Below are 27,351 nucleotides of genomic sequence, written 5' to 3'. Positions count from 1 at the left end.
AATAAAATTATACATTCTCAAAAATTTTGTAGTTAGTTGTTACACCATCAAAGCATCTACTTTTTGATTTGTTAGAATAGGAATATGTCTATAGTAGTGATGACTTTTTTCTTTTTATAGCAATTCAGTCAGTAAAACTAACAATAGGTAGGACAATATGAATCATATGTGGAGCAGTGTCTTTTGCTACAAAAACTTCTAAAAATATTTTATATAAAATGATATACAAGTTTCTCTCATTGTTATTTCTTATAAAAAATAAGACGATGAAAGAGATATTCATAGGAGGTAACAATTTTAGAAATTGTTTTAGCTCTAATAATTTTAGAGATGAACAAAGAAACCTCTCGGCCAAATGGTACATGGGTCACGAGTTGGAAAGGAGTTGCTCAGAGATCTGTTAGTTCAAATCGTCACAGGAAAGATCTGTGTGTGGTTCTTGCTATTTGTATACTGTGTGTACATTTGAAAGTCTGTTTTATTCCTATAGTTCATATATATTTAGGTTTTCAAAGTACTAAAATCATCCCACATGGTAAAGAAATAAGAGGGGAATGATTTCCTTACATTGTTGTTTTTGTCAATGAGAGAGATCTGCCACCAGCACAGCAAACAGCTAACAGCACATCATAAATTATTTTGCAGACTCCCCTGATAACACAGGTCAGTGGTTCCACAGATTAGTTCTGAATACAGACTCAGGGGCACTGAGAGTCCCTGCCCAGAAAAGAAAAACAACTTGTGTGAAGTGAGTTTCAGGAAATGTAACAGAAAATTATTTACTCTAACAATAATTTAAACTAATTAAAATAAAGTGTTTACTTTCTCCTTTTCATTTACAAAGTCAGTGTCTCAAAAACCATCAAGCTAGATGACACTACTACCATAGTGGGAGTCGATAACTCCTATCTCAAGACTATGTTCTAGAACTCAAAACTGGACTGTTGAAGTCCTGACTGTGTTGATGGGAGTTACCAGTTTAGTCTGATCAGTTAAGCCATCGGTGAAGGCCAACCAAACCTGAGTCTGTCTTAATTCAATAAGCAACTCTTTTATATCATGTCATACGCAATTCATTTATTTCAGTATCCTATATAGTACTTTGGATAACTAATCAAATGCAGGTGGGTTATCTACAATATAAGCATAAAATGTTGCTTCTTTTTAACTGCCTGTGTTCCACCTTGACCCTGGTGGTTTGCCAGGTTGAATTTTTTTTCTACACCAAATCCCACCACTTCCTTCCACCTCCACCACTGCTGCACTACACCAGTATCTCCCGTCTGAATACTTCAGTCATCTCCTGTGCTTCCGCTCTTATCCTCATAGTCTATTCTCTTTAAAAGGGTCCAAGCAGAAGAATCCCTTTAAAACACAGATCTGATCACATTACCCTCTGATTCGAAGTCCTTACTGTGACGTCCAAAGCCCTTCGTGGAGTGGCCCTGACGCCTCTCCAACCTCACCTCCTGCCATCCTCGCCCCCCTTGGTCATTCCTCTCCAGCCAGGCTAGTCTCCTTGCAGCTTCTGGACCACATCAGGCACGCTCCACCTCAGCGCTTTTGCTCTGCTGTTGTCGTCACATTGATAGCTGCGTGGCTCAGACCTCTGCTGAAATGCCAGCGCAGCCAGAGAGATTTCCTCGAACTTCTCACCTGATAATAATAGCCCATCACCCTCCACAGCCAACACCCATGGCTCCCTATTCCTTTGTCTTGATTTGTCTTTCTCCGGAGCATTTTTCGTGTGATATTATTCATTTGTCTTTTTTTTTTTTTTTTTTTTTTTTTGAGACAGAGTCTCGCTTTGTTGCCCAGGCTAGAGTGAGTGCCGTGGCGTCAGCCTAGCTCACAGCAACCTCAAACTCCTGGCTCAAGCAATCCTCCTGCCTCAGCCTCCCAAGTCGCTGGGACTACAGGCATGCACCACCATGCCCGGCTAATTTTTTGTATATATTAGTTGGCCAATTAATTTCTTTCTATTTATAGTGGAGATGGGGTCCCGCTCTTGCTCAGGCTGGTTTCGAACTCCTGACCTCGAGCAATCCGCCCGCCTCGGCCTCCCAGAGTGCTAGGATTACAGGCGTGAGCCACCTCGCCCGGCCCATTTGTCTTTTTATGTAATGGCCATCTCTCCACATTAGAATGCAAGCTCCATGAGGCCAGGGGCTTTATTGGTATAATATTCACTGCTGTATCACTGACACCTATAGGAGTTCCAGCACAGCTCAGGCCTTCAATAAATACTTGTTGGACATGGAGAGATAGGTTGAGATATGGAGAAATTGTGACTGTGGGGCATTGCTGGTAGGAACGTATAAAGCTGCAATCACTGTGGAAAATAGTTTGGCATTTTCTCTAAAGGTTAGACATAGATCTACCATATGACTCAAGAATTCCACTACTAGATACATACCCAAATGAATGGAAAGCAGGGACTGAAACAGTTATTTGTATACCAATGTTCATAGCATCACTGTTCACAAGAGCCAAAAGATGGAAATCATACAACTGTTAATAAACAGATGAATGGTATGTATATATAATGCTACATTATTCAGCCATAAAAAGGAATGCAATTCTGATATATAACATAACATGGTTGGACATTGAAGACATTAAGCTTAGCTAAATAAGCCAGACACCAAAGGAAAATATTGTATGATTCCATGTATATGAGATAACCTAGAAAAAGCAAGTTCACAGAGACAGATGATAGAAATTGTCAAAGCCTGGGAATAGGGGAAGAGGGGATATTGCTAATTGGGTACAGAGTTTTCGTTGGGAATAATCAAAAGATTTGAGTACAGAAACTGGTGTTGGTTATACAACACTGTGAATATATGTAATGTCACCTAATTCTATACATATAAATGGTTAAAATAAGTATTATGTCCTATATGTTTCACCACAATAAAAATATGCATAGCCAAGACTAGAAAATAAGATAAGATTAAAAGAATGATAAAGTATATTTCTTCCCAACTTTCTCATTAGAAAAATAACAGCATGTGATGCCTGTAATAGTTCACCAACCGCAAGCTAGCAATACAAAGATGAAAGGAAAATAAAGGAAAGACGGTGAATATTGAAAATTGGAACAGCTTTGCAAACATGATTACTTGAGGCCAGTGTCTAGTAGGCAGGTGTGATACAGCCTTCTCTTTCTCTCTGGCAAGATTTGCCAGCCTTGCCAGCTAAATAATCCTTCAATCATTGACTTGTTTGCAGAGGATACCACAAGGGTCAATCCCAATTCTATTATTTATTCAAAACAGACTTCAAGGCTGCAGGACAGCTCAGTTCCATGGCGTCATCCGGGGGCCCAGGTTCCTTCTTTTTTTGTTATTCTTGTTTTGCCCTCTATGGAATGTTCTCCACATCAGAATCATTGATGCTGTCTCACCACCAACATTTCTGTAGGAAAGGGAAACTAGAGGAAATTAAGAACAAGCAAATTCCTTTAAGAAGGTGACACAGACAGTTTCACATATCACTTTTGATCACAGTTGAACTTAGTCCCATAAACATGCTTAGATGCAAGGAAGACTAGAAAATGAGAATCTAGCTGGGTGATCACATACTCTGAGTAATGAAATTATTCTATAAGGGGAAAATGGATATAGAGAGACAGTCAGTAGTCTGTACTTAAATGATCGGGTGGGCGCTAATGGGGCAAAGACCAACTATGTTTCAGACATTACTCAAGACTCAAGACCCTACAATGGATACAAAGAGAATCCCCAGGTTCAAGGAGTTCCCAGACTTTTATGGGTCATAAGACAGTCCTACACTATAACACAAGGTAAACTATAAAATCCATAAGCAAAGCACAAATGCTACCAAAAAAGTTGAAAGTAGAGAAATTGCCCATCAGTTTGGAACCTCAGAAATGAGGTTGCTTTGAGAGACAGGAAGGAAGTGGAAGGAGAGCATTTTAGATGGAACAAAGGGCTAGAAGGGAGAAAGTGGAGGACATGTCTAACAAAAGCAAGCCACATGGTCTGGTTTAGCTCCAGCATCAAATAGGGATCAGGGAATTTGGGGAGAAGAGGCTGAGGAGAGGACTTCTTTTTGTTTCTTTTCACCTGACATGGGAACTGACAGAGGGATTTTGAATAGGGCAGTGATATGATCAGAATTGGCTTTATAAAGACCATCAGTGAATGTAGAATGACTTAGAGTAGGCAGACAATGAATATGGGGAGACCAGATGGAAGGTCAGAGCTATAGTCTAAAGAGGTTTTTTGATAAGATGATGTTGTAGGTAATGAAAGAAAACACCTTTGAAGTCACCCCAGTCAAATATGAAGCTGAATTACATGTTAGTAACATATATTTATTATACCTACCATGCTTGGGCTAGCAGCTCTGAAATTTCAGAGCAGCTCTGAATTTCCTGATCATGTACAGGAAGAAACATACTTCCTCCTCTCAATCCATTTTCACAAATATATTTGGAAACAAATGTTTTATAAAACAATATGCCAGTGCATTCAGCCAATGCATTCTGCTATTTTTCTACTCTATTTTTTTTCTTAATTGTAGACTAAGCCACAAAATGTATCCATTCTTTGAAAAACACTTCTTTAGGCACCATGAGAAAGGCAAGAGGAATGTGGCACAAGAATTACCCAAGTCTTTTAAAAGACTATTATTATCTGTTAAGGGAAGGAAAAACAGGCACAAACACAAAAGACCACAAGACAAGGTAGGGAAATCACGGAGTTTTGGAGCTGGAAGAGACCTGAGAAGCCATATTATCTCAACACTTCATGTAGTTAGTGAGAAAATGAAGCTCAGAAACATTAACTAACTTATTTAATAGCACAGAGCGAGTTAGTGCTACAGATGCAAGATATGCAGGGCCTCTTGGAGAGGCCCATGTCCCTTATGTCATTAAATTTTTTAAGAAAGCAAGATTACAAAAATTATGGTATATTTTAACTTTATTTAATTTGGACTGAGCAAATAATGCTTTTAATACACGTGCCACAAATACTACTCAGAAGTTCCAGTCGTGTGATAATTGCAGTATTTATTTAAGTACTCACTGATGATATATATATAACCAGTGGTGTGGACCGGCGATGGGGCAAATATTTAAAGTTGTAAGATGAATGGCTTATTTCAGTCCAGTCACTGGGTCTCCATGACTGAATTATGTCTCTTTCGAAGGTAGTATCAAAAGTGTAAATTCGAGTCTGTTAGGCCCTTTAGTAATAAGCACTCGTTATGCAGAACTCTACCCTAATTCCCAACCCTGTCTCCATCAAGAAGAGACTGGGTATCTTGAGTCCCAGTTCTGCCCCCATTCTAACATGTGATGAGATCCTCAAAAGATCCTGTGCTCGTCCAAGTCACATTGTTGTCCTTGGGTTTCCTGTTTTGTGGGATCTTCTAGCTTCTGAGATTATGGCTTTGATGTGGCTGCCAAAAAAAGTGCTGAATCTGATGTTTCAGGTACCATGCCTTGTGGATCTTTTTGCATATTTTCTCACCTCGACTGTCTTCCAGTTAGAAAGATATTATAAAGTGAACTTTTAAAATTTTACCAGTTAATGATGTCAAAAGTTTCCATTAAATAACCCACGTTCATGTCTTCCATACTAAACTCTCTTTGTTTTCCATTTTTAAGGCATTACTTAATTAAAACTTGTTAAATTAATTTAGCTACTCTACCTTTTTCTGGTAGACTTTAGACAAAATTGATTGTGATAGTCTGCATTCTTAGTTGACAAGTTTAATAAAAAAAGTTGGTATTTTGTGATATAATTGCAACAGACATATTCTTATGTTTGATTGTCTAATTTATTCATGCTTATAAGCATGAATAAATTAAAATTGTTTAAGAACAGTTATGTATATATAATGTAAGCAGGCAAATGATTTATGGTAAAACAGGTAATGTATTACATTCCTTTTTAGGCATTTCTGTCAACATTTTTGTTAGAAATGTATAGAAATTTTTAAGAAAATATAACAAAACAAAGTTCCTTATAGTTGCTTTTGGCATTTGTGGTTTGAACATAGCTGTATTGCATTATTTAACAACTAAATGAATTCCATGTGAAGAGAACTGTGCTTACTCTCTCTCCTTTCCATTGAAACCCACAGACGTCTTGCTGGAAACGCTCTGACATACATTCCCAAGGGAGCATTCGCCGGCCTTTACAGTCTTAAAGTTCTGTAAGTAAACCAAGTGTTAATGTATATAGTTCTGATTTTAATGTCAAATGGCTGCTCATTAACTTATAAATATTGAGCCCCTCTAACAAACTATTTATATCCATGGGATAATTTACCTAACTTCAAGTCTACCTTCATTAGTGCCATAGAACCATATTATACTTGGCTAAATTTATATGTGAAAAAAATTCTCTTCTTTTCTAGCTTTAATATCTAAAGTTGTTTGCCCCTAAATAACCACCTTGCAAACTCAAACTTTTAAAAATAATAACAATTGAACAACTTGAGAGTTAGGGGCAATGACCCCCCATACAGTCAAAAATATGCATATAACTTGACTCCCCAAAAACTGAATTACTAATAGACTACTGTTGGCCAAAAGCCTTGCAGATAACAGAACAGTTGATTAACATATTTTGTTTGTTATATGTATTATACTGTGTTCTTTCAATACAGTAAGCTAGAAAAAAGAAAATGTTAATAAGACAATCGTAAGGAAGAGAAAATGTATTTATTACTCATTAAGTGGAAGTGGATCATCATAAAGGTCATCCTTCTCATCTTCATGTTGAGCAGGCTGAGGAAGAGGAAGGGTTGGTCTTGCTGTCCCAGGAGTGGCAGAAAATCCTAATACAAGTGGACCCTCGCAGTTCAAACCTGTGTTGTTCAAGGGTCAACTGTACTTCCCTTTGCCTTTGTAGTATGAAATGGGGAAGTTTGTCTTCAAAAGCATTTTGATCACTGAGTCAGCACTATAAATCACTATGATACTGACATGATGATACCACAGTTCCAAATCGATTTCGAAGTTTGTTTCCTTATGATGCATTGAATAAGAATCAACTAAAAAAAAAAAAAATTATGTTTATGTTTGACCTGTGAATAGAGGTGGGAAAGCCTAGTGCATAGCAGATAACACTGCTTAATTAAGAAATGGCTATTTATTGAGAATTGTAAACAGGGATTTTCTTATCTAATGTCCAACTTCCTGATTTATCAGCAAACTTACTGTTATTAAACTCCTCCTTCTTTTAGTAATTTTCTTTCAGTTTGTTCTGTGTGGGTTAAAAATAAGGAACCTAGGTAGAGAAAATAGATACTGCAAGCTGAAAGTCATACTAGGGAAATTTTATCTCAGAAACAAAATATTGATTTTATTTCTTTTTTTTGAGATAAAAGTTATTAACTCTAAAAAAGCATTTAATATATTTTTGCTTAATGAAAATTGCACTTCAATAGCCTGAGGGATACATAGGTAAAGAAACAGTTTAATTAAATTTAATATTTTGTTAAAATTAAATTCAACAGCAAAACCATTGTTTGATCTGGTTAGGTAATTGGGTTTGGCGTCTCTTCCCCTCTTTGGACTTTTTTTTGCTAATAACAAGTTGTCATGTTGCCAAACCCTAATGCTAATTCATTATGTGGCAAAATTCTGAGTTGTAGTACCAGCTCCAATGCATATATCTCCACAAACTCAGCAAGATACTAACCACTCAAAATGCATCACAAAAGTCATGTTTAGATAAGACAACTAAAGTGATTTTTTTCCAATGTTGAGCTGTATACCACTAAGTATTTTAGATTTTGTTAAATAAATTATACTATAATCAATTATTTTAATTCAGTTAGCAAAATATATGTTAGATATATGAGCTAGTGTGTATGTGTGTACCTCCAGCCATCATAATTATATTTGAATTATGAATATGTAATATGAATGCATAGAAATTATATAATATAAATACATATGAATTATATGTAAGCTAGCTATTATAATTACATAGAATTATAATTTTAAATCTTTGAATTCTCACATATGAATTATTCCAGTTTTGTATGAAGTTTTACACCTTAACATTTTTAAATTTTCTAGTTATACCATTATGTATTTCTAATTGCATCATATTACCATTGAATGTTTGTATCTCACAATATACTAAAAATCCATGACGTTAGAGCTGTCATCTGTCTTGGTCACTGGTATATCTCCAGCTCCTAAAATAGTTCCTGACTCATAGTAGACACTCAATTGTTGAATGAATGATTCAGACATATGAACAAAGAAAACTAGGAAGTTCTAGATTTTTCAATTTTTTCTCCATTTTGTATGATGTTGACCAATGGTATATGTTTATTAATGGAATATATATTATGTAATATATTAAACAAAAAAATGGTGCCTTCATATCTGATATGGGCTTCTACTTGCAAGCAGGCTTTATTTATCCAAAATGCTTCTGCACACCCTTTGCTGTTTCCTACAGTCCATTTTGCCTTACTGCTCCAGAAAACATTGCATTAATCTGATATAAAAATGAAAATAAAGGTTATCTCTCAAACTTATCATTTAAATGTACCCTTTCCACCAGAAAAAAAAACACACACAGAATGAAATGGGCATTTGGACCCTCTCTTTTATCCACTCCTAATTAACCAATGTTTCATTCATATCTTCTGTACAGTCAAGTGTTAGCCAAACTCAAAATGGCATGAAACAAATAATTGCTGGAAATACAAAAATCAATAAATGTGGTTATTGCCCTTGAAGAGCTTATAATCTAGTGACAGATTGTGGGACCAAGATACTGGGATGAAGACAGACAAATCAGATCACTTCTGACTCTTGTGGAAAGTGTGTGTAGAGATGGGTGCAAGGTACTGTGGAACTACAGAGGTTGGGGAGCATTTAGTTCAGCCTGACAGTTGGGATTGGACTTCATAGGAGAAAGCTTTTCCCAGAGAGACGACCCAGGAGCTGCATCTTGAAGCACAACTAGGAATTAGCACCCCTAATAGATGGCTGAGTGAGGGGGCAATATACACAGAGACACAGGAGCAGGAAAGTCCTGGAATGAACAGGTAGCCCCAAGCAGATTAGTACTCAAGCATTCAGGAGAAGATGAAGAGAATTTGAAGAAGAGCCTGGAAAGACAGAAGGGGTTCTCATTGCAAGGACATATATCATGTCAAAAAAATATGGACATTATTATGTTCTAGGCATGATCAGTAGCCAAGGAAAAGATATAAGCAAGGGAATGCCATATTTGGATTTTGCAGGTTAGCTAGATCATTGTGAATGTGAGGAGAATTCAAGAGGAGCAAGACCCTCCCAGGAATTGTGTTCCCTCTTCTCTTTGCTTTGCTGACATAAAGACTAATATTCAACAAATAGACTCAAATTATCACATATTTTGAAAATATTTTGATATCTGTCTTAGTCTATTTGTGCTGTCATAACAGAATACCACTGGATACTTTGTAAAGAACAGAAAATTTATTTCTCACAGTCCTGGAGGCAGGGAAGTTCAATATCAAGGTGCCAACATCTTGTGAGGACTGTTCTCTGCTTCCAAGATGGCATCTGGAATACAGAGTCCTCTGCAGGGAAGGAATGTTGTGTCCTCACATTGCAGACAGTGGAAGGGTAAAACAGGAATGAACTCCCTCCATCAAGCCTTTTTATAATGGCATTAATCCATTTCATAAGATTGTGCTTTAAAAATTCTTAAAGACAATAATGAAGGAAGGTGGGGTAAATGAAAAAAAAAAAAAAATGGCCGGGTGCAGTGGCTCATGCCCATAATCTTAGCACTCTGGGAGGCCAAGGCGGGAGGTTCACTTGAGGTCAGGAGTTTGAGACCTGCCTGAGCAAGAGTGAGACCCCAGCTCTACTAAAAAACAGAAAAAAAGGCCGGGCGTGGTGGCTCACGCTTGTAATCCTAGCACTCTGGGAGGCCGAGGCAGGCGGATTGCTCAAGGTCAGGAGTTCAAAACCAGCCTGAGCGAGACCCTGTCTCTACTATAAAAAATAGAAAGAAATTAATTGGCCAACTAATATATATATATAAAATTAGCCGGGCATGGTGGCGCATGCCTGTAGTCCCAGCTACTCGGGAGGCTGAGGCAGTAGGATTGCTTGAGCCCAGGAGTTTGAGGTTGCTGTGAGCTAGGCTGACGCCACGGCACTCACTCTAGCCTGGGCAACAAGCGAGACTCTGTCTCAAAAAAAAAAAAAAAAAAAAAAACAGAAAAAAATAGCCTGGCATGGTTGGACACCCAGGAGTTTGAGGTTTTGTGAGCTAGACTGCAGCAAGACTGTGTCTCAAAAAGAAAAAAAAAAAAGGCAATGACACAAAGTATTTATAAAGCAAATTTTGTTAATGAAATTCATTGAGATCCCCATGTTTCTTGTTTCTATATTAATTTAATAATAACATCTGCCATAAGGCTCACCCAACACTTCCCAAAGGGCCCCATCTCCCAACACTGTTGCATTGGGAATTAAGTCTCAACATGAATTTTTGGAGGAGACAAAAACATTCAAACCACAGCAATGTTAGAGCAATGATTCTCAGCCACTGTGGTTCTGCCTGCTACTGAATGTTTTGGAAATTTGTAGAGGCATCCTTGGTTGTCCAGATAGTTGGCATGTAGTAAACTGGCCTGCAGTGCACTGCACAGCCCAGCATAAAAAATTCTCCCTCGTCCTATCTGACTTCTAACTGTCCCTTCATAACAAATATAAATCAATAATACTATAATGCATAATTGTACTAAAAGATTTTACAAGAAGTTCTGCACAAGCCTCTTAATTTGTGCAGGGAAAATTAAATTTAATAAATATTTTTCTCTCATAATCATTGAATAATTAACTCAGCTTACACATCCTGTCTATTTCTGGTATTGTGGGATTTCTAGCCACATATTCAGTTTGAAGTAGTGTTAGCACAGTGGAAGAATTACCTCAAAGGCCACAAAACAAATTAAAAATATATAACCATGGAAATGTGAAACTTAAAAATAGTTATTAAATTAGGGAAGAAACACAGAGATCTCATTGAATTTTATTAACAAAGTTTGCTTTATAAATATTTTGTATTATTGCCTTTTAAAATTTTTGGAGCATAAGCACACAAGATTTATGTTGTGACAATTGAATAATGATATATTTATTTGAGAGTGGCCAGCCCGTTGCTTTTTTTAATCTTATTCTTTCACTCCCTAGGAGGGTCTACCACTCAACTTGTGTGAAAGCAGTTATGTGACTGTTTATTTTTGCAATTTCACTTCAAATCCCTGTTGGCTTGTGGAGGGATGTGCTCTCCTGGGCCTTCTGAAGTGCTGAAGAATGAATGTTCGCCTCAGCATGTTATGGAATTTTGAGACAGGATAAATGTTCTCTATGATGTCTCAACACTATCTTGCACTAGAACATAGGGAATTATTTTAGCACTACTCATCTATAAGAAACATTCATCTGGGAGAATATCCATCCTCATTTGTGAGTGTCACACGTCCTCATTTTCTCCACTACAGCATTTGTAATTTGTCTTGGCATGTTACCTTTATTTTAATAAATTTATTTCCTTCTTTCCCTTATAATATGTAAGTATGCTCTGTTATTGCATATTTTAACTAGTTTCTATTCTAGTGTCCATCCAAGACCTCTATTCTCATGTTCTTATTCTTGTACACAATGGCTTCTGATCATGTTATTTTTCTCACACTCAGCCTTACCCATTAAAAGCAGAAGCAAGCATCTGACTCATTCATAAAAAAACATCTCCTGTGGTTGTCACATGTGAGCCAGGTTCATTTTCTTGTGTAAGCCATTCAGTTAGGGAATGGTTCATTCTCCTGCTGCCCAGCACTTAAACCAAAGCCACATGGAGGTGATGGCTAAAACTAACCATAGAAAAATCACAATTACCCAGAATTACCCCATTCCCAGGTAGACCCGGAATAGAGCTTGATAGTTACTTAATATCTACACAGGGGACAATTTGGCAGAGGAAATACCTAAGAATTGAGCTAAATTTCCATTCAACAAGTTATTTCATCTCTCTCCACTTCACTGTACCTGTTCTTATTTAGTCCTGAAGATTTAAAAAAAAAGATAACCAAAAAGTTGTATAGAGTAGCATGAGGATGCTGTATTAAATAGAGAATACTTGAAGCTCCTCAGGGAAAGAAATTAAGAAAATATGAACTTATCCTCTGTCTCTAGAGAAAGCATTTCATTTTCTTTTCTTACCCATCTGTGAATGATAAAAATGAACGTAAAAGTGCCTACACTCATATTCAGTCTGTGGTGCATTCTGCTTCTATCCTATGTATTCAGTGAGGAGCATTTTCAAAAGAAATTAGCAGCCATGTCATGAATGTTTTCTGTTTTAATTGCACTCTGTAGTACTATAAACCCTTTGTTTTGTTTCCCGTTGGAATGTCTTAAACAAAAAACAGAATTTTCTAATTAACTCACTGGAGACTTATAAGGATATAATGGAGATAACTTGCTCCTGTTTTGTCATTTGAAAGTAATCAAACAAAAGTTCCTTCTTTAGGGAGAGATCAGGGCTTAAATTGTTTTCTTTTTTTTTTAAGTTATACTTTTGGTGTTTTATTGGTAGAAGTAATTTAAAAATTAGATCGCTGGGAGGGAGCTTGGGGTTAGCTTTAAAAGTTATCATTATTAAAGCTCATTTTAGTTCCATTTTCTGAAGGCAGATATATAAAACAATCAAGAAAGCTCGCAACTATTCAAAGATGGAAAACTATCTAAATATCTCTTATCCTCTACCCCAACTTTTCAGATATTTTAGGAAAACCACATTTTAAGAGTTTCACTGTTTGGTTAGCAAAGTATAGAAGGACAATTCAATACATACTTTGTACCAGTAATACATTACCTACAAAATTTAGTCATCAGTTAAGCCCATTATCTGTATCTTATCATCATAAATTTATCACAAAATTAATGCACTACTTGGAAAACATTTTTGTGAACTAAAAATTAGATAATAGCTTGAAACTGCTTGTAAAAGTGTAAAATAACATAGAAATTTGGACTTTTAATATTTAGGTAAGTTATGCACAATATGGAACAGAAGTTGCAAGTCTCCTAATTTCCTAACTGTCAATTCAAGTGCCAGATCTCCCTAAAACTCAACTTTATTCACAAGAAACCAATACATTTAAGATTCTTGATTTATGAAATTTTAGTTGAATCCAAGTTTAACATAATGAAATTAGTAGAGTGAAACTATTGGAATACAAATGATATAATTATGTCACTTAGAAAACAGAATCTCAGGCCTGGTGAGAAAAGTGTAAATTTTATGGTCAAATATTTTTCATGTCTTATTTGTATATGAGCACATATTTGTATATATGAAGGTATTATAAACACTTTCATATTTTAATCCTCAAACAACTTTTCAATCAAATAATATTATTCCCATTATACAGATAAAAGACCGAGGGTCAGGGAGATTAAGTGAGTTTGCTCACCAAAACTTAAAACTTAGGTCTTATCTACAAGCTCAGTGTAGTGCTTCCTCAAGTTCAGGTGAAAATATTCTATTAGAAATATCTAGATAGCTGGGCACAGTGGCACGTGCCTGTAGTCCCAGCTACTCAGGAGGCTGAGGTGGAAGGGTCCCTCAAGCTCAGGAGTTCAAGTTCATCCTGGACAACAAAATGAGACCTTGTCTTGAAAAAAAGTAAAATAAAAAATTTTACAAATGAATATTTATCGTAGTATATGATGGTTCTCAGTGTGTGGTGTCTTGCTCAGCAGTATTGGCATCAGCTGGGAGCTTGTTAGAAGTGCAAATTTTCTGGCCCTTAGCCAGACCTACTGAACCAGAAACTTTGGGGCTGGGGCCCAACAATTTGTGTTTTATCAAGCCTTCCAGTGAATTCTGATGAACCTTAAAGTTTGACAACCAACAGCATAGAGTTTTCTTTTTCTTTGACTCATTAATTCAAATGTCGCATCCAGTATAAAAATCATGAGTTTTGAGAAAGGATTTATGAATGTATGTAGAAAGGGCCAACCTTCATTGAATGCTTACCATGTGGCAGGTATTGTTCTATGAACTTCCACTCTTGAATCATCACAATAAGCCCCGTGAGATCACTGATCACTAAGGCATGGAGAGATTGGGTTATTTCCCTGAGGCTACACCACTAGTGGCAAAGAAGAGGTGGTCAGATGTGAGAACCCATGCTCTTAATCATACCATAATCACACAAGCTGAGAATTTATACAAGAAGCCAATATTCCTCAAGAGAATGTTGCATAGTGTGCTGGAACATTCACTAAGCTTTGGAGTTAAACATTCTTGGGGTTGAATCCTTAATTAGCCAACTAATGAAAAGAAGCTTCCATTGTAGAGATGAGAGTTGTTACAAAAGTCCAAATATAAGTTGCTAACCTAATAAGTAGAAATATTTCTTTAAAATTTCTGCTTTCCCAAAATAGTCTTCTGCCTCAGGCTTACATGGACCTATGAAGTACTAGGGGGAAAAATGTGCTGCAGAGAAATTTTGTGTTATAAAATTTATGAACAAGGTAGCAAAATATAAGCAGTCTAATGGTAATTTTTTTCAGGCTATTTCCCCACTAACAAGAATATATTTTTATTTCACTGTTGCCAGGTGTTTTCATTCTGTAGTCCCCATACTCTGAAAAAACTGTTCAACCTAGGAGAGCGAAAGCACAAATACTTCACAAAAGAATTTAATTCATATCAAAATATGGCCATGCACAAGCAGGGAGAAGATCTTTAATAGCTTCCTACTGTTATCTTATTTCCAGTCTAATCTATGCAGCCACCAGAATGATCCTTTAAAAACATAAACATTAACAGCATGTTATTTCCCTACTTAGCTTTTAACAGGGATTTCTCATCACATTTAAAATAAGGTCTTATGGCCTGCAAGGTCCTCAGCAGTCTCCAACCTTCTTGACACCATGGACTGTTTTCATGGAAGACAATTTTTCCACGGATGGGGATGGGGGGTGATTTGGGGATGATTCAAGCGCAATTACATTTATTGTGCACTTTATTTCTATTATGATTACACTGTACCATATACTCACATAGCTTTGCGCAGTGGCAGTATGGTAGCCAATGAGGTTTATCTGAGGCATGATTATTGCTAATTGAAAATTTTTCCCAATACCCTGCCATGACGACTTGCAATATAGTGAAATAATTTATACAACTCGCCATAGGTTGGGGAGCCCTGCATGAGATATGGCATCACATCCTCTCTCACTCTCTTGCCCTCACCCATTCCTCTCCAGTCACTATTGGTCCTTTGCTGCTCCCTCCACAGCCAAGCAAGCTCCCTCCAGCCTCTGGCCCTTTGCACCTGCTCTTCCCTCTTCCTCAGTGATCCTTCCCAGATGTTCACAATGATTTGCTCCCTGACTTCATTCTGGCCCCTATTCAAATATCACCTTTTCAGAGAGACCTTCCCTGATCACATTTAAAATAAAAATCTCACCCCCTGTTACCATCTATCTCTAATCCATGTTTTGATTTTTATTCATAGTACTTATCACTTGTCTCATGTTATGCATTCATTTGTTTGCTTTTAATTATCTGCACTCCCCACAGGAATTTAAGTTCCCCCAAAGCAAAGACTGTATAATGCTCAACAGTTTTTCTGACATCTTTCTTTAAAGTTTTTCTTTGTTTCTTTTAACATACAGTATGCTGCAGAATAATCAGCTAAGACAGGTACCCACAGAAGCTCTACAGAACTTGCGAAGCCTTCAATCCCTGTAAGTACAGTTGAAATTGCAAAATGTTTTTAAGATCAATTTGGGAAGGAGCATTAACATGTCCAATTGACCATTTTAGTATGTTCGTCATTTGGAGCTCAGACCCGAGTAAATTGTTAGTGAGAGTCTATTAGAGCAACTATTCTCCATATCCCCATTAAGCAATATGTATGAAAGGGACCAGTGTTGGAGTTTGGGGTTTCAGGGCAGAGATTTAATACAACACCTGCAGTCAAAAGCTCTACTTCCAGGACTTTGCCCTACATTTCCCTGTACTATTTTTGTTTCTGAATTCAAATCAGAAGTAATGCTTTCCTTTTACCTAGAAAAATGGATGCCAGAATCTAGAAATCTTGGCATCTTCAGTTTATTTTGTTTTCAGATTATCTGAGCTGCCTTATAATCAAGTGTTTTGGAGTCAAATAAAGACTTAATTTTTAAGTCCTCTGTATGCATTAGGGATGATCAAATCAGGAGACTAAGATCTACTGATATATCCTGAAACCCTACTGCACCGGTTTACAAACCAAGAGCTTCCCCATCACCGCACACAGGTGTACAAACATAGTCATAAACAAGCTCACAGATACACACATACCATAGATGCACATATCACACACACACACACACCCCACACAAACACATACACACACACAGAGACATGCCCAGCAGTGGTGCTGGTGTTCCATACTCTGAATCCACAACTTTACCATCGGGAGTCTCCCACCACCCTCCCACATACACGCTGATTTAAAACCTCTGAATAAATAAATATTAATGATTCCTCACAAAAAGAACATTCTCGCCAGCGAGTTGTTTTGGAACTTGCATTGTAAGCAATTGGTTGCTGTGATTACTTGGCAAGTCTATGCTGCCATTTTTTTTTTCGGTAAATCTTCCTCTCATCAGAATGTATGTGTTTACAATATATTGCATGATTTCTGATATACACATGTATGATGTATGCTCTAATTTTACTTACACTAGAGGTCCTCATCTGTCAAACAAAATGCTGGTTTCTGGTCTTGAATGATGAGAGAGAGAGAATTGCATTAAAAAAAAGGCAAATAAATATTACAGACTCTAGTTGAAAATTGTTGTAAATAATCCATTGGTTAGTAATTACATAGAGTGTGCTTAGTGCCTTTGACTGAGGTGACATAAGGAGGACCGTGAGATTTGAAGATGATACTTTCGTCCTTTGATCTTTTTTTTTTTTTTAATGAAAGAAAATCTGTGCTTGAGATCATTTTAAGCCTTTTACTCCAGTCGAACAAAGTGACTTCCTAGGTTTTCACCAGCCTATAGATAAACAAACCCACAAGGGCCCCTTTGTGGCATGGGATAGGCCTGTTGCATTTTCAGGAGCTCCTTAATGACATGACAGTATCACTCCTCCTTTGTTGCACAAGCCTTTACCTGAAGGAAAGAAGAAGCAGCCAGAGAAGCAAAACGGCCTCAACTCAGGTTGTCTGTGTAAGGGCACAGGGATCTAGTGGCTAAATTGAAATCGAGATAATGGCAGTGGCCAATAGGAACTTTAAAACAGCTGCGAGGCAGGCAGTAGATAGAAGGATAAGAGTCTGTAACCAAAAGCCACTATCAGCTGAAAGAAGATCACAAACAGAACACAAACAGAAGTGAACTCTTTGAGGAAGAAAAAACCATGAATCTTTTGTTCACTCAAACTGGGTGGTGCTCCTCTGATAAAGGTGTTCAGATTGAGTTTCTTACAGTCTAGATCATTACTGTTCACCAGGTGTCTCTTGCATTTGGTTTCTAGTTCACAAAAAGAATTACGTTTTGAAACTTTATAAATATGTGTTCCCTGTGAAAAGGTCAAGGGTTAACTTTCTAGTTTGACACTACATCCAAACTGAAGCATCTAGATGGATACTCGGCCCCCACACTGGATTGTATCAGCTGGGTTATGTTTGCCAGGGGTCCCTTTGCCCAGAAAGAATACAGACAGACCAGTGTGAGGTGGCGAATGCTGGCAATGGTGCTGGCATGCCACTTTTTCTCACTGATATTTTTTGTGCTGCTTTGATACATGAATTAAAAATGTCAAAACCATAATAAACATGGGCTTAACCACCAACACTGCAGATACTGTATCGTACCAACTGAAGGAGCCTCCCACCCTGGGTACATGCTAGGCCAATCTGGAGGTTTGGGGCACAGTGAGCCCCTTTAAAAATTTATTGATATCCTGGCTTTAAAGTATTTAATTGCATTTATCCTGCTTCCATTAAGCAGTTCCAAAAATAAAAACATTAGTTTTGAGTTTGATGGTCATTACAAACGTGCATTCTTTATCCATGTTTCCATCATTTTCGAGGCCATTCGTGTGTCCATCATCAGTAAGAATAATGCTGAGGGTGGCACTCAGTTTCATCCATGAAGCCCACACCTGGAAGTCTCCGTTCAGTTGCCCATCTCTTCTTGGACTAGAGTCAAACTTTACTCTTCACTGAGCGTTTGTTTCTACATGGTTTTGTTTTTTCACCCTCTTGAATTTACTCTATTTTTCTCCACTTCATTAATTTTTTTGCATTATACATTCACTCTCTAAGAAGCACTCTGCACTCGACAGGGTTTGTGTGCTCATTGCCCTTATACATGGCTGGCCTTGTCACTTCTACAGTGGGGCTTCTCAATGTTGGCTGCAAATTAGAATCATCTGGAAAGTCCCAAAGTCTAGGTGCACTTCAGAACAATTAAAATCAGAATCTCTGAGGGTACGATCCAAGCACCAGTGTTTTCTAGCTGGTTTAATTGTATACTCAAGCATTTCCTAAAGTGAAAATTAGGAAAAACTAGTGTACCACAGCATTCCCTCAGATGATCTGCAAACTATTTTCCTAAACTCTTTTCAAACTTGGAATAATAACAAAGTCCATATTTTACATTCTAGTGTGAGCTAATTATGTACTTAGAATATAAAAGTCAGGCATTGCCTTGTATTTAATTGAAAACAGCTCACATATGCCTATTAATTCTACTGATTACCTAAGGTAGATAAAGTTAAGAGGCCACTGCTCCATCTGTCACCCTGCTATTCAAATATGGTCCATGTACCAGCAGTGTCAGCACCACCTGGCACATGCAGAACCTTGGGCCTCAGCCCAATCTTACTTAATAAGAATCTTCATTTTAACAGAATCCTAGGTGATTTGTATACAAAATGCATTTGAGAAATTAAAATTTTAGTGTTCTATGACACTAACAAAATGATCTACAAACCAAAAATGGTTGACAACTACTGAAATAAATCATTTGCATTCTTTGCTCCACCCATATAGACTTGGCTTCATTGAATAAAGTTTAAGAAACTTGATATATTGAAAATTGGTAACATTGCTATGAGGAAGAAACAAAATTGAACTCACATTTCAAGGGATGTAATTTTCCATTTATTCCACATATACAAAAGACATTTTGTTTTGTTCATAAAGAAAACACATAGGTACACTTGTGTTCTTTTAACCCTCTTGATGCTAACAAATCACTGGGCTGAAGAGTAAGAGTCCAGGCCTACGAGCACAGGCCCAGACCTGCCCCTGTACAATATGTACATTTGGCTTCTGCCATGGCAATGACTGCCCAGACACCAATTGGATTTTTTTGTAATGTAATCAAGTATAACCTAATTTCCTTTCTGTTTTTTGGAAGGGAATAGGAAATGTAATCAGAATTCACAGTGAGTTATATTTCACCAAGAAACTTTTGGCATTATAGACATTTGAGGACTAGAGTTAGATTACAGTGATTTGATGGAAACTCAGAACTTAACCCTCCCATACCCTCACACCTTTCTATTAATAATTAAGAAATCAATCTATTAAAAAATAATCATTGCTTCATTTGTGATGGTCCTTCATGAATTTCAGGCAACTCACTGTCATTGTGAAGTTCAAAAGGACCAAAGAGAATTACCTATTCATGTTTGTCTAGTTAACCAGAGTATTTTTTTTAATGCATATTGCTGTTCATCCAAAGTCTGCACTTGAAGCTGATTGTGGAATATACACAATGACAAAGATAATAGGTTGGAAAATAGATAATGAAAGGAGAATTAAACATATCTTTATTATTGTCTCTATTCTCCAGTTAGCTAATATTCATCTTCAAAATATAAGACTATATTTTACAACCCAAAAATAATATCTAGTTCCTACCTGGCATGTGATCTTATTGTGCTATCATCTTTACAGGTATAGAACCCACCCCTGGACCCTGTGATATGTCAGTAACTTCACCTGGACTCTTCAAAATTTTTTGCTAATAGTAGTCAAAAATTAAAATAAAAGACAGTAAGCAAGAGCAATAAGTGAGGAGAAAGAAGTAGGGCTCACAACGCAGAGCAGAAAGCACCTAGGACCAGTAGTAGTTTTCTCCTATTAATATCCAAGAGCCTATTGGGTTTCAGACCGGGATATAGACTGGGAAGGAAGTAACAGAAGACAAGGAAGTGTAAGCAGACGAAAAGAAAGGAAGGTGAGGTAATCAAGAGGATAAGATTAAAGGATCAAAGAGGTTTAAAAACATAGTGGTTTTAGATTTGGTAACATTATTCCCTCCACTAATATCGTCTCCAGAAAGAGAAGTCACAAGCCTACACAATAAAAAAGTACTGTGGTGTTAGTTTGTTTTGCTTTTTTGATGAAAGCGCCCACATATTAGGTAGATATTGGGATGGAGGTGGACTTACAAGTTCTAGAGGCCGAAGAGTTTGTCTGTTGCACAGTGAAGAATTCGTTTCATGGCCCCATATGAAAATCAGCAGCCAGCGAATTCTTATGAGAAGAAAAGATTTTGCACCCTACCCCAATTTAAACATTATTTTCATAGGCAAAGCCCTTTCTACACAATGTTTATAAGAAGAGAGAGCTAAAATTGGAGTGTGGTCCTCAGAATCACATATGGAAGGAAAAGTGCATACTTTATGCAAAGACTGCATGCGTGAAAGGTTCTCACGTCAGGCGACCTGCCAGTGCCATTCTAAGTCTCAGACATGGCAGTCATATCAGATGCATGAATAAAGAGAATCAGAAGTAAAATAAAGTTTTTTAAAGCTTGTGATATAAAATGAGGGTTAACTTTAGAAAGTAGATTGAACTCTCTGGAGGAGCTAAAGGGGTGACAGCCATGCAAGTGGGACACAAGTTTGCTCCTTTTCACGATAGCTGGGGTCTGTGCTGAATTGTGGAAAGACACTAAGGAAAGCAGGAGAAAATAAGGATGCTGCAAAGACAATATCAGAATGTTGAACTGACTAAACGCCCATGATTATAAAAGCAGCAGGTGCCAATATTTATGAAGCACTTTTACCTGCATCATCCCACTTCGTCCTCACAGCACCCACCTCGGCCGAGGTGGGTGCTGTGATTATCCCTATCTTAGCAATGAGGAAGCAAAAAGCTCAGAGAGGTCAATGACCTTCCCAACATCAGATGGCTTGCATTGGAGTCAGGCTAGAGGTGAGTCTGGGATAAGAACTCTAATCTGTCAGATTCCAGAACCTGCTCGTTTCACCACCTCATTATCTTCCCTCCCTCAGAGAATCCCTGCAGAGAATGGGCACTGATGAGAAGACAGGAAGGCCTGACAGAAACACATATTACCTGTAGACATGTGATTATGAAGAGGTTTACAAAAACAAAGGACAGTTGTGATGCTGTAGGACAGAAATACAAAAATTACAGAAGGGAAAAAAATAGTATCAAAGTGTGGGGCAGCCTTTTTGTAGTGTTTCTCTATGCATTGGTGGTCTGATCCGTCATTATCTGTAAGGTAGAAATTGTCTCCATTTTCCAGATGAGGAAATTATAGGTGAGAAAGTTAAGGATATCTTGCCCCTGTTGCAAAGGTAAGAGTTGACTAGACAAAGACAATAGAGAACATTCCCGACAGAGGGAATTACGTGTGCAATACCTTGTAGTGGGGCAGGGGGAACCTGGTACGTCAAGGGACAAAGAGAAGGCCAGTGTGGCTGAAGCAAGAGGAGCCTAGTAAGGCATGTGGGGCCAGACCACTTGAAAGCCATTTGGAACACGTCAAGGATTTCAGTCCTTATTGTAAAGGCAATGGGAATCCACTGGAGGGTTTTAAGCAGGCAGTGGGGGGTGATCAGATCTGTGTCACTGAAATCGTCTGGGAGAAAAAGAGGAACTTTACCAGGGTAGGGGCCATGGAGATGAAGAAAGGGAGATGGATTTGAGATATATTTAAGTGATGAAATTATCAGTGGTTGGTAATGAATTGGCTATGAAGAATGAAAGAGAAGGTGTCAAGAATGATTTCTAAGTTTCTGGTTTATACAACCATGTGCTTAATAAAACCAATCACTGAGACAAGAAAGGCTGGTAGAAGACTACACATATTTGGGGAGTGTGTGGATGTGAGATAATGAGTTTGGTCTTGAACACTTGTGTTTGAGCAGGCACAACTAAGTAGAGATGTCACTTAGTTTGAAATCCAGATCTGGACTGAAAAAAGTAAAATCTAGGTTAGGTCCCCCTACCGTGCATTTCTCTTCACCTAACACTTCATTGTAATGATTTATTTGTCTGACTACCCTTTAGAAAACGTGTTCCATAAGGGTTGGAACCAAGTCTGCCTGGTTTACTGCTAGATCTCCAGCACCAGGTATAGTGCCTAGGACAAAGAAAGCACTCAGGAAATACTTGTCGATCTGAATACTTGTCGATCTGAACTGATTCTTCGAACCCCATGTGGTTTTAGATAGCTACTCAGGGTCACCTCATCTTCCCCAGTGTGACTGTGACCTGCATTCATTCATCTCCCAGGCTCCAAACTCTTTTTCTCTGTACCCTGACTTTTCCACATGACTTTCCTATGTTGAGAGTTGGACCCAGTGGTTCCTGCAGGGATTTTGGAGTTGATCTAACCAGCAGAATGAGTTTTCCCATTGTCTCAGCTCAGATTCCCAACTTCAAGAGTAGGGTTCAGGAAGAACTGTGATGTGAAGTCTTAGAAGGTTGATGAGCTTTGGATAGGCAGGGGAATTACTGTGGGAAAGAGCTATAAAGGAGACTTGACTGGGACAGAGAAATAAGAGAAAAGTTTGGCCACATAAAGTGGATGGAGAGTTTTGAATATCAGAATGGAAAGTTTGGGTTTGAAAGGAATGGTAATGTGGAAGAACTGTAGATTCCTAACAGGGGAATGACATAAAGTGCAATTTTAAGAAGATTAATCAGGCAGCAGCCTACAGGATTAATTGAAGTGATAAGAGATCAAAGGCAAAAGGACCGGCTCAGAGGCTGTTACAGTAATGCAGGTGTGAAGAGATAAGAGAATTAACTAGACAGTGGAAATTGAGAGTCTGGGAGGTGAAGATAAATGAAGAGAACTTGGTCAATGATTGGCTGGAAGGCAATGGAGGGTTCAAAACTGGCCCATAGATTTCAAACCCTGGTGGTGGTACCTGGCAAAATATTGATGTCCCTGACAAAAAGAGGGTCTTTGTTTTCTATGGGGAAAAATAAAACTAAAGAGGTTACTGCTCACGTTACTTTGGCTGTAGATCTATTTGTTACAAAATTCACAACAGCAGTGACCTCTGAGAAACTGAACAACTTAATATAATTGGACTTTAAAATGTATTTCTCATTGGAGTCTTATACTCCTCAACAGTGCCAGAGAAACAGAGGTTTGGTTCCTCTACACACTTTTCATCTGGCTTCTAGTCAAGACAGCTCAATGGTCTCTAAATTATTACACTTCAATGAAGTCGTAGACTTTATCTCTCTTCAAGCTGGAGAGGTGGGAAAAATTTGTTTTTACCTTTTCAGAGGTAAATGTAAAGCTAGGGTTTAAGTTTACCAGCAAATAAGATGGAGAATAGAAAAACGGAAGCAGAAATGTTCCATAAAAGCAATCATGTTGTTTTCATGAATTTCTGTGTTTAATATCTTCCTACATATTAATGTGGAATCCCACATTGTGACCACAACAGCAAAAGTGGCCCTGATGTTATTGTGAAGAATTTATATAAATCACTATGAATTCAATCTGTGAGTCCATATAGATAAAATTCTATCCTGACAGTATTATAACAACGATCTTGTGACAAGTTCAGCTCCAACGATCCACTGATTCCAATGCAATAAAATCTCAAAGCAGTAAAATTTCATCATAACAAAAAAACTGATGTACTTTGTTATATTATATACAGACTTGGAATTACATGCTTTTTATTATATTGAAAAAGTAAAATATTAACTGAGAATGCTTTTATTTCTTAAAATTTATAAATTGAAGCAAATCTCTATGGCTTTTCAACTATTCATGACTTACTCAAAATGATCTCATAAAATGTCTAAGTGTATGTACTGTATAAGAGGGGTGGTCACTTCTTTAAAACTTAAGAAGGAAAAAAGTTCACCCAAATGTAATATAGCAATATCAGTCATGAAAATACATTGCTCCATGATTCTGTTTATTGTAAGAATCCCCATAAGCTGTACTATGCAGCTGCAACATTCTTCTCACTTTTAGCTTTTTTTTTTCAGGTTATCCATGTTAATAATTGACACTGTTACAGTCATCTCAGATATGGAATTAGCCAAGATCAATGGCTTATCTTTTGACTAACGCTTTCTTCCTTGTAGTTAATGGCTCATCAAAGACATTCTCAAACAAACATACAAGTTTGTGTGATACATTGGCAAGGTATTATATACAAGATATATATATAAAGGGCCATTTTGTGAAACAATAGCAAGAATAATCTCATAAATTCTCTAATCCTTACAACAATGCCATTTATAAACTGAAAATTCCTTTGGGAGTATAAAGTGGATTGGCAAAATGTCTCTTTTCAAAGAGAAATTTGCATAATTAACCCTTTATAAATAAAGATATTAGGAAGAAAAGTTTTTTTAATATTTAAAAATTTTTTTAGAGACAGGGTCTCATTCTGTCACCTAGGCTGGATTACAGCTCACTGCAAAGCTCAAAATTCTGGGTTCAAGTGATCATCCCACCTCAGCCTACGAAGTAGCTGGGACTACAGGTGCACGCCACTACACCTAGCTAATTTTTTTAAAGAGATGAGGTCTCACTACATTGCCAAGGCTGCTCTTGAACTCCTGGCCTCAAGCAATCCTGCCATCTTGACCTCCCAAAGCACTGGGATTACAGGTGTGAGCCACTGTGCCCAGCAGAAAGAAAACTTTAAACACACACAAAAAATAAGCTTATTTGGGGAGGGGGTAGCATTATCAGAACATAGATTAATTTTTTGCCTGTTACCTTCTAGCTCTTTGCCACACAAAATACATTGCTATAACAGAACTGCATTCACAGGAAATGTGTAGTTCTGTTTTATATTTATTTTGCATAGTACTGGGTAACATTCATCCCTGGTTTTGGTCTCCATTCACCCAGTTTCCCAGGCCAGAATGCTAAATCACCACAACTTCTGTGACTGCCTCTGGCCACATCTGGGTAGTCACCTATGTCTGTCAGGCCCACTTGTTTAACATCCCTCACATTAGGCCCTTCCTCTTCATTTCCACACTCTCTTTGGGCACTACTTCTTTCTCACCCTGATGACTACAGCTGCCTTGGTCATTTACTTTCCCACTAGTCCCTGCTTCACCCTGCTAGTAGAGTGACCTTTCTACAGCACATCTATTCATAGGGCATCTGGTCAGGAGGCAGAATGAAACCCCAACTCCAGAGAACATTTTTATGCAAACCTTGAAGATCGCTTGGAGAGGCTGGGACATTCCTCCTAGGCAGATAGCCCAGACACCTTTTGGGAGTGAAGTTATCCAGACTTCAAACACTTACCTTGGATACTACTCAAAGTTATTCAAGCATGTCAGGGTGAACTGGATGGTCTTGACCTGGTATCTTTGGTGACCCGGTCCCAGAGGTGAGGCAACCCAGGGTCCATGAGAGACAGTCCCCTTGGCCAAGCAGTTTGAGCAAAAGAATGAATCTCTTCAGCAACTGTGGTGTCCTCCAACCTCAAGTCCTCCCTTCAGAGAAGGAGTTAATTCAGCGTAAGCCCAAAAGTCATGACAAAATCATTGCTTATCAGTCATAGCCCTCTGAGTAATGTTATAGTCTCATACTTAATAAAAATTCTGTTCTTGTACCAGATATGATCATATTTTTCCTCAGCCATTTATTTTTTGTTATTTATTTTTTGATACTAGTCAAAACTTAGCCATTTTACCCTTTTGGACCTCAGCTATCCTTTTGCTGAGCTAACAGCATAGAAGATGCGCATCTTTTGTCTGTGATGGAAAACTTGGTATAACAGTCAAAACATGCAGCATAGTACTAAGCATACAAACTAAGGATGTATGGTAAGTAGAGAGCTGGCAGTTCTGCCAGTTTGTATGACCAAAAAATGGAGATATCCTATAGAGAGGTGTGAAATTACAAAGGGTTAGGAAACTTCAGGAAGAATAAAAGAAACTTTCAGACGGAAAAAAATGATACCACTCCCCAAATGTGAAGATTTTCCTCAAACAATAAAGCCAGTCATTTGTAAAATGCTTTACTATTTTAAAAAATAGTGCACATTCATTTTCTAGTTTAATTGCCACAGCAATTTTGTGACATATTGTGATTCTGCAATTGACCCTCAGAGAGATAAATCAATATGCCCCTAAATCTCAGAATTAATAAATGACAGTCTTGACTTACATTTATATCTTAAGTCTTTCCAGTTTGCCATATACACATTATGTAGATGGTTGCAGATGACATAGGAAGTAGGGTAAATTTTTGCTTAATCTATGATTTCGCTACAAATTATAAGGAACAGACCCCCACAAAAGAAGCATAAAGTGAGTGCCATTTTCCATATAGTTATCACTTTTCTGATGGCATTTGAAGATCATAATTAAGAGATTTTATTTGTCTGAATGAAGGTAAGGTCACTCCCATTCTTAAAGTATATTATTTTGCTGTGCACAACTGCATGCAAGTTTTGGGAATACAATGTCCCAATTTGTCACAATTTTGATAGATGCTTAAATGCCAAGTTCATTGCTGGAGAATTTCTCTGAGAATGTGTCAGAGACTTTCTCTGGAGACTTTCTCTGATATGTGTCACCTATCATATCACCACTTCTCCTTTGCCTTCAGAATGAAGACATATTCAGCAATGTGTTCAGAACAGAACTATTTGCACTGTTGCATAATATGTGTGCGTAAAGATATATATATACACACGCACGTAGCAATAACACTAGAGGCTAAAAAATAAGGGTGACTTTTGTTAAGTCTAATTGCAGATACTTCTTAATTATTTCTCTTGTGAGGGTGGAAAGAGGGTTGCCTACATCTTTCAGAAGTGAAATTCACTGACAATCTAGCATTCATTTTAGCCAACTTTTGATTTTGAGTTTACCTCTTTTTTTCCTAAATGATTTCAATTGTCAAAAGACAAAAAAAAAATGTTAACCAGCTTCAGAGAGTAATATTTAAAATCATCGAGATGCTGTTTATATTTATAAAGTGCTGTTGCTTTATTTCCTTGAATCATAAAGCAGCCCTATAAGATAGAGAGGAATTATCCACATTTTACGGAT

At 37.5% G+C, this 27,351-nt stretch overlaps 1 protein-coding gene and 1 non-coding gene across 2 annotated transcripts in view; both read left to right on the top strand.

The window, feature by feature from the left end:
- LGR5 (leucine rich repeat containing G protein-coupled receptor 5) overlaps positions 1-27,351 on the top strand; it is a 128,944-nt gene that overhangs the window by 71,778 nt on the left and 29,815 nt on the right. The window contains exons 3-4 of the mRNA XM_012738854.2: positions 6,118-6,189; positions 15,698-15,769. Of these exons, the coding sequence (XP_012594308.2) occupies positions 6,118-6,189; positions 15,698-15,769 (144 nt within the window). The remainder of the gene's footprint in view (positions 1-6,117; positions 6,190-15,697; positions 15,770-27,351) is intronic.
- LOC142873487 (U4 spliceosomal RNA) lies at positions 15,082-15,218 on the top strand. Its single transcript, XR_012921516.1, has one exon. It is a non-coding gene; the product is annotated as a U4 spliceosomal RNA (small nuclear RNA).

The sequence above is a fragment of the Microcebus murinus genome, chromosome 10 (assembly GCF_040939455.1).
Source record: "Microcebus murinus isolate Inina chromosome 10, M.murinus_Inina_mat1.0, whole genome shotgun sequence".
Taxonomy (NCBI): Eukaryota; Metazoa; Chordata; class Mammalia; order Primates; family Cheirogaleidae; genus Microcebus; species Microcebus murinus.
This window is presented reverse-complemented; position numbering and strand designations above follow the sequence as displayed.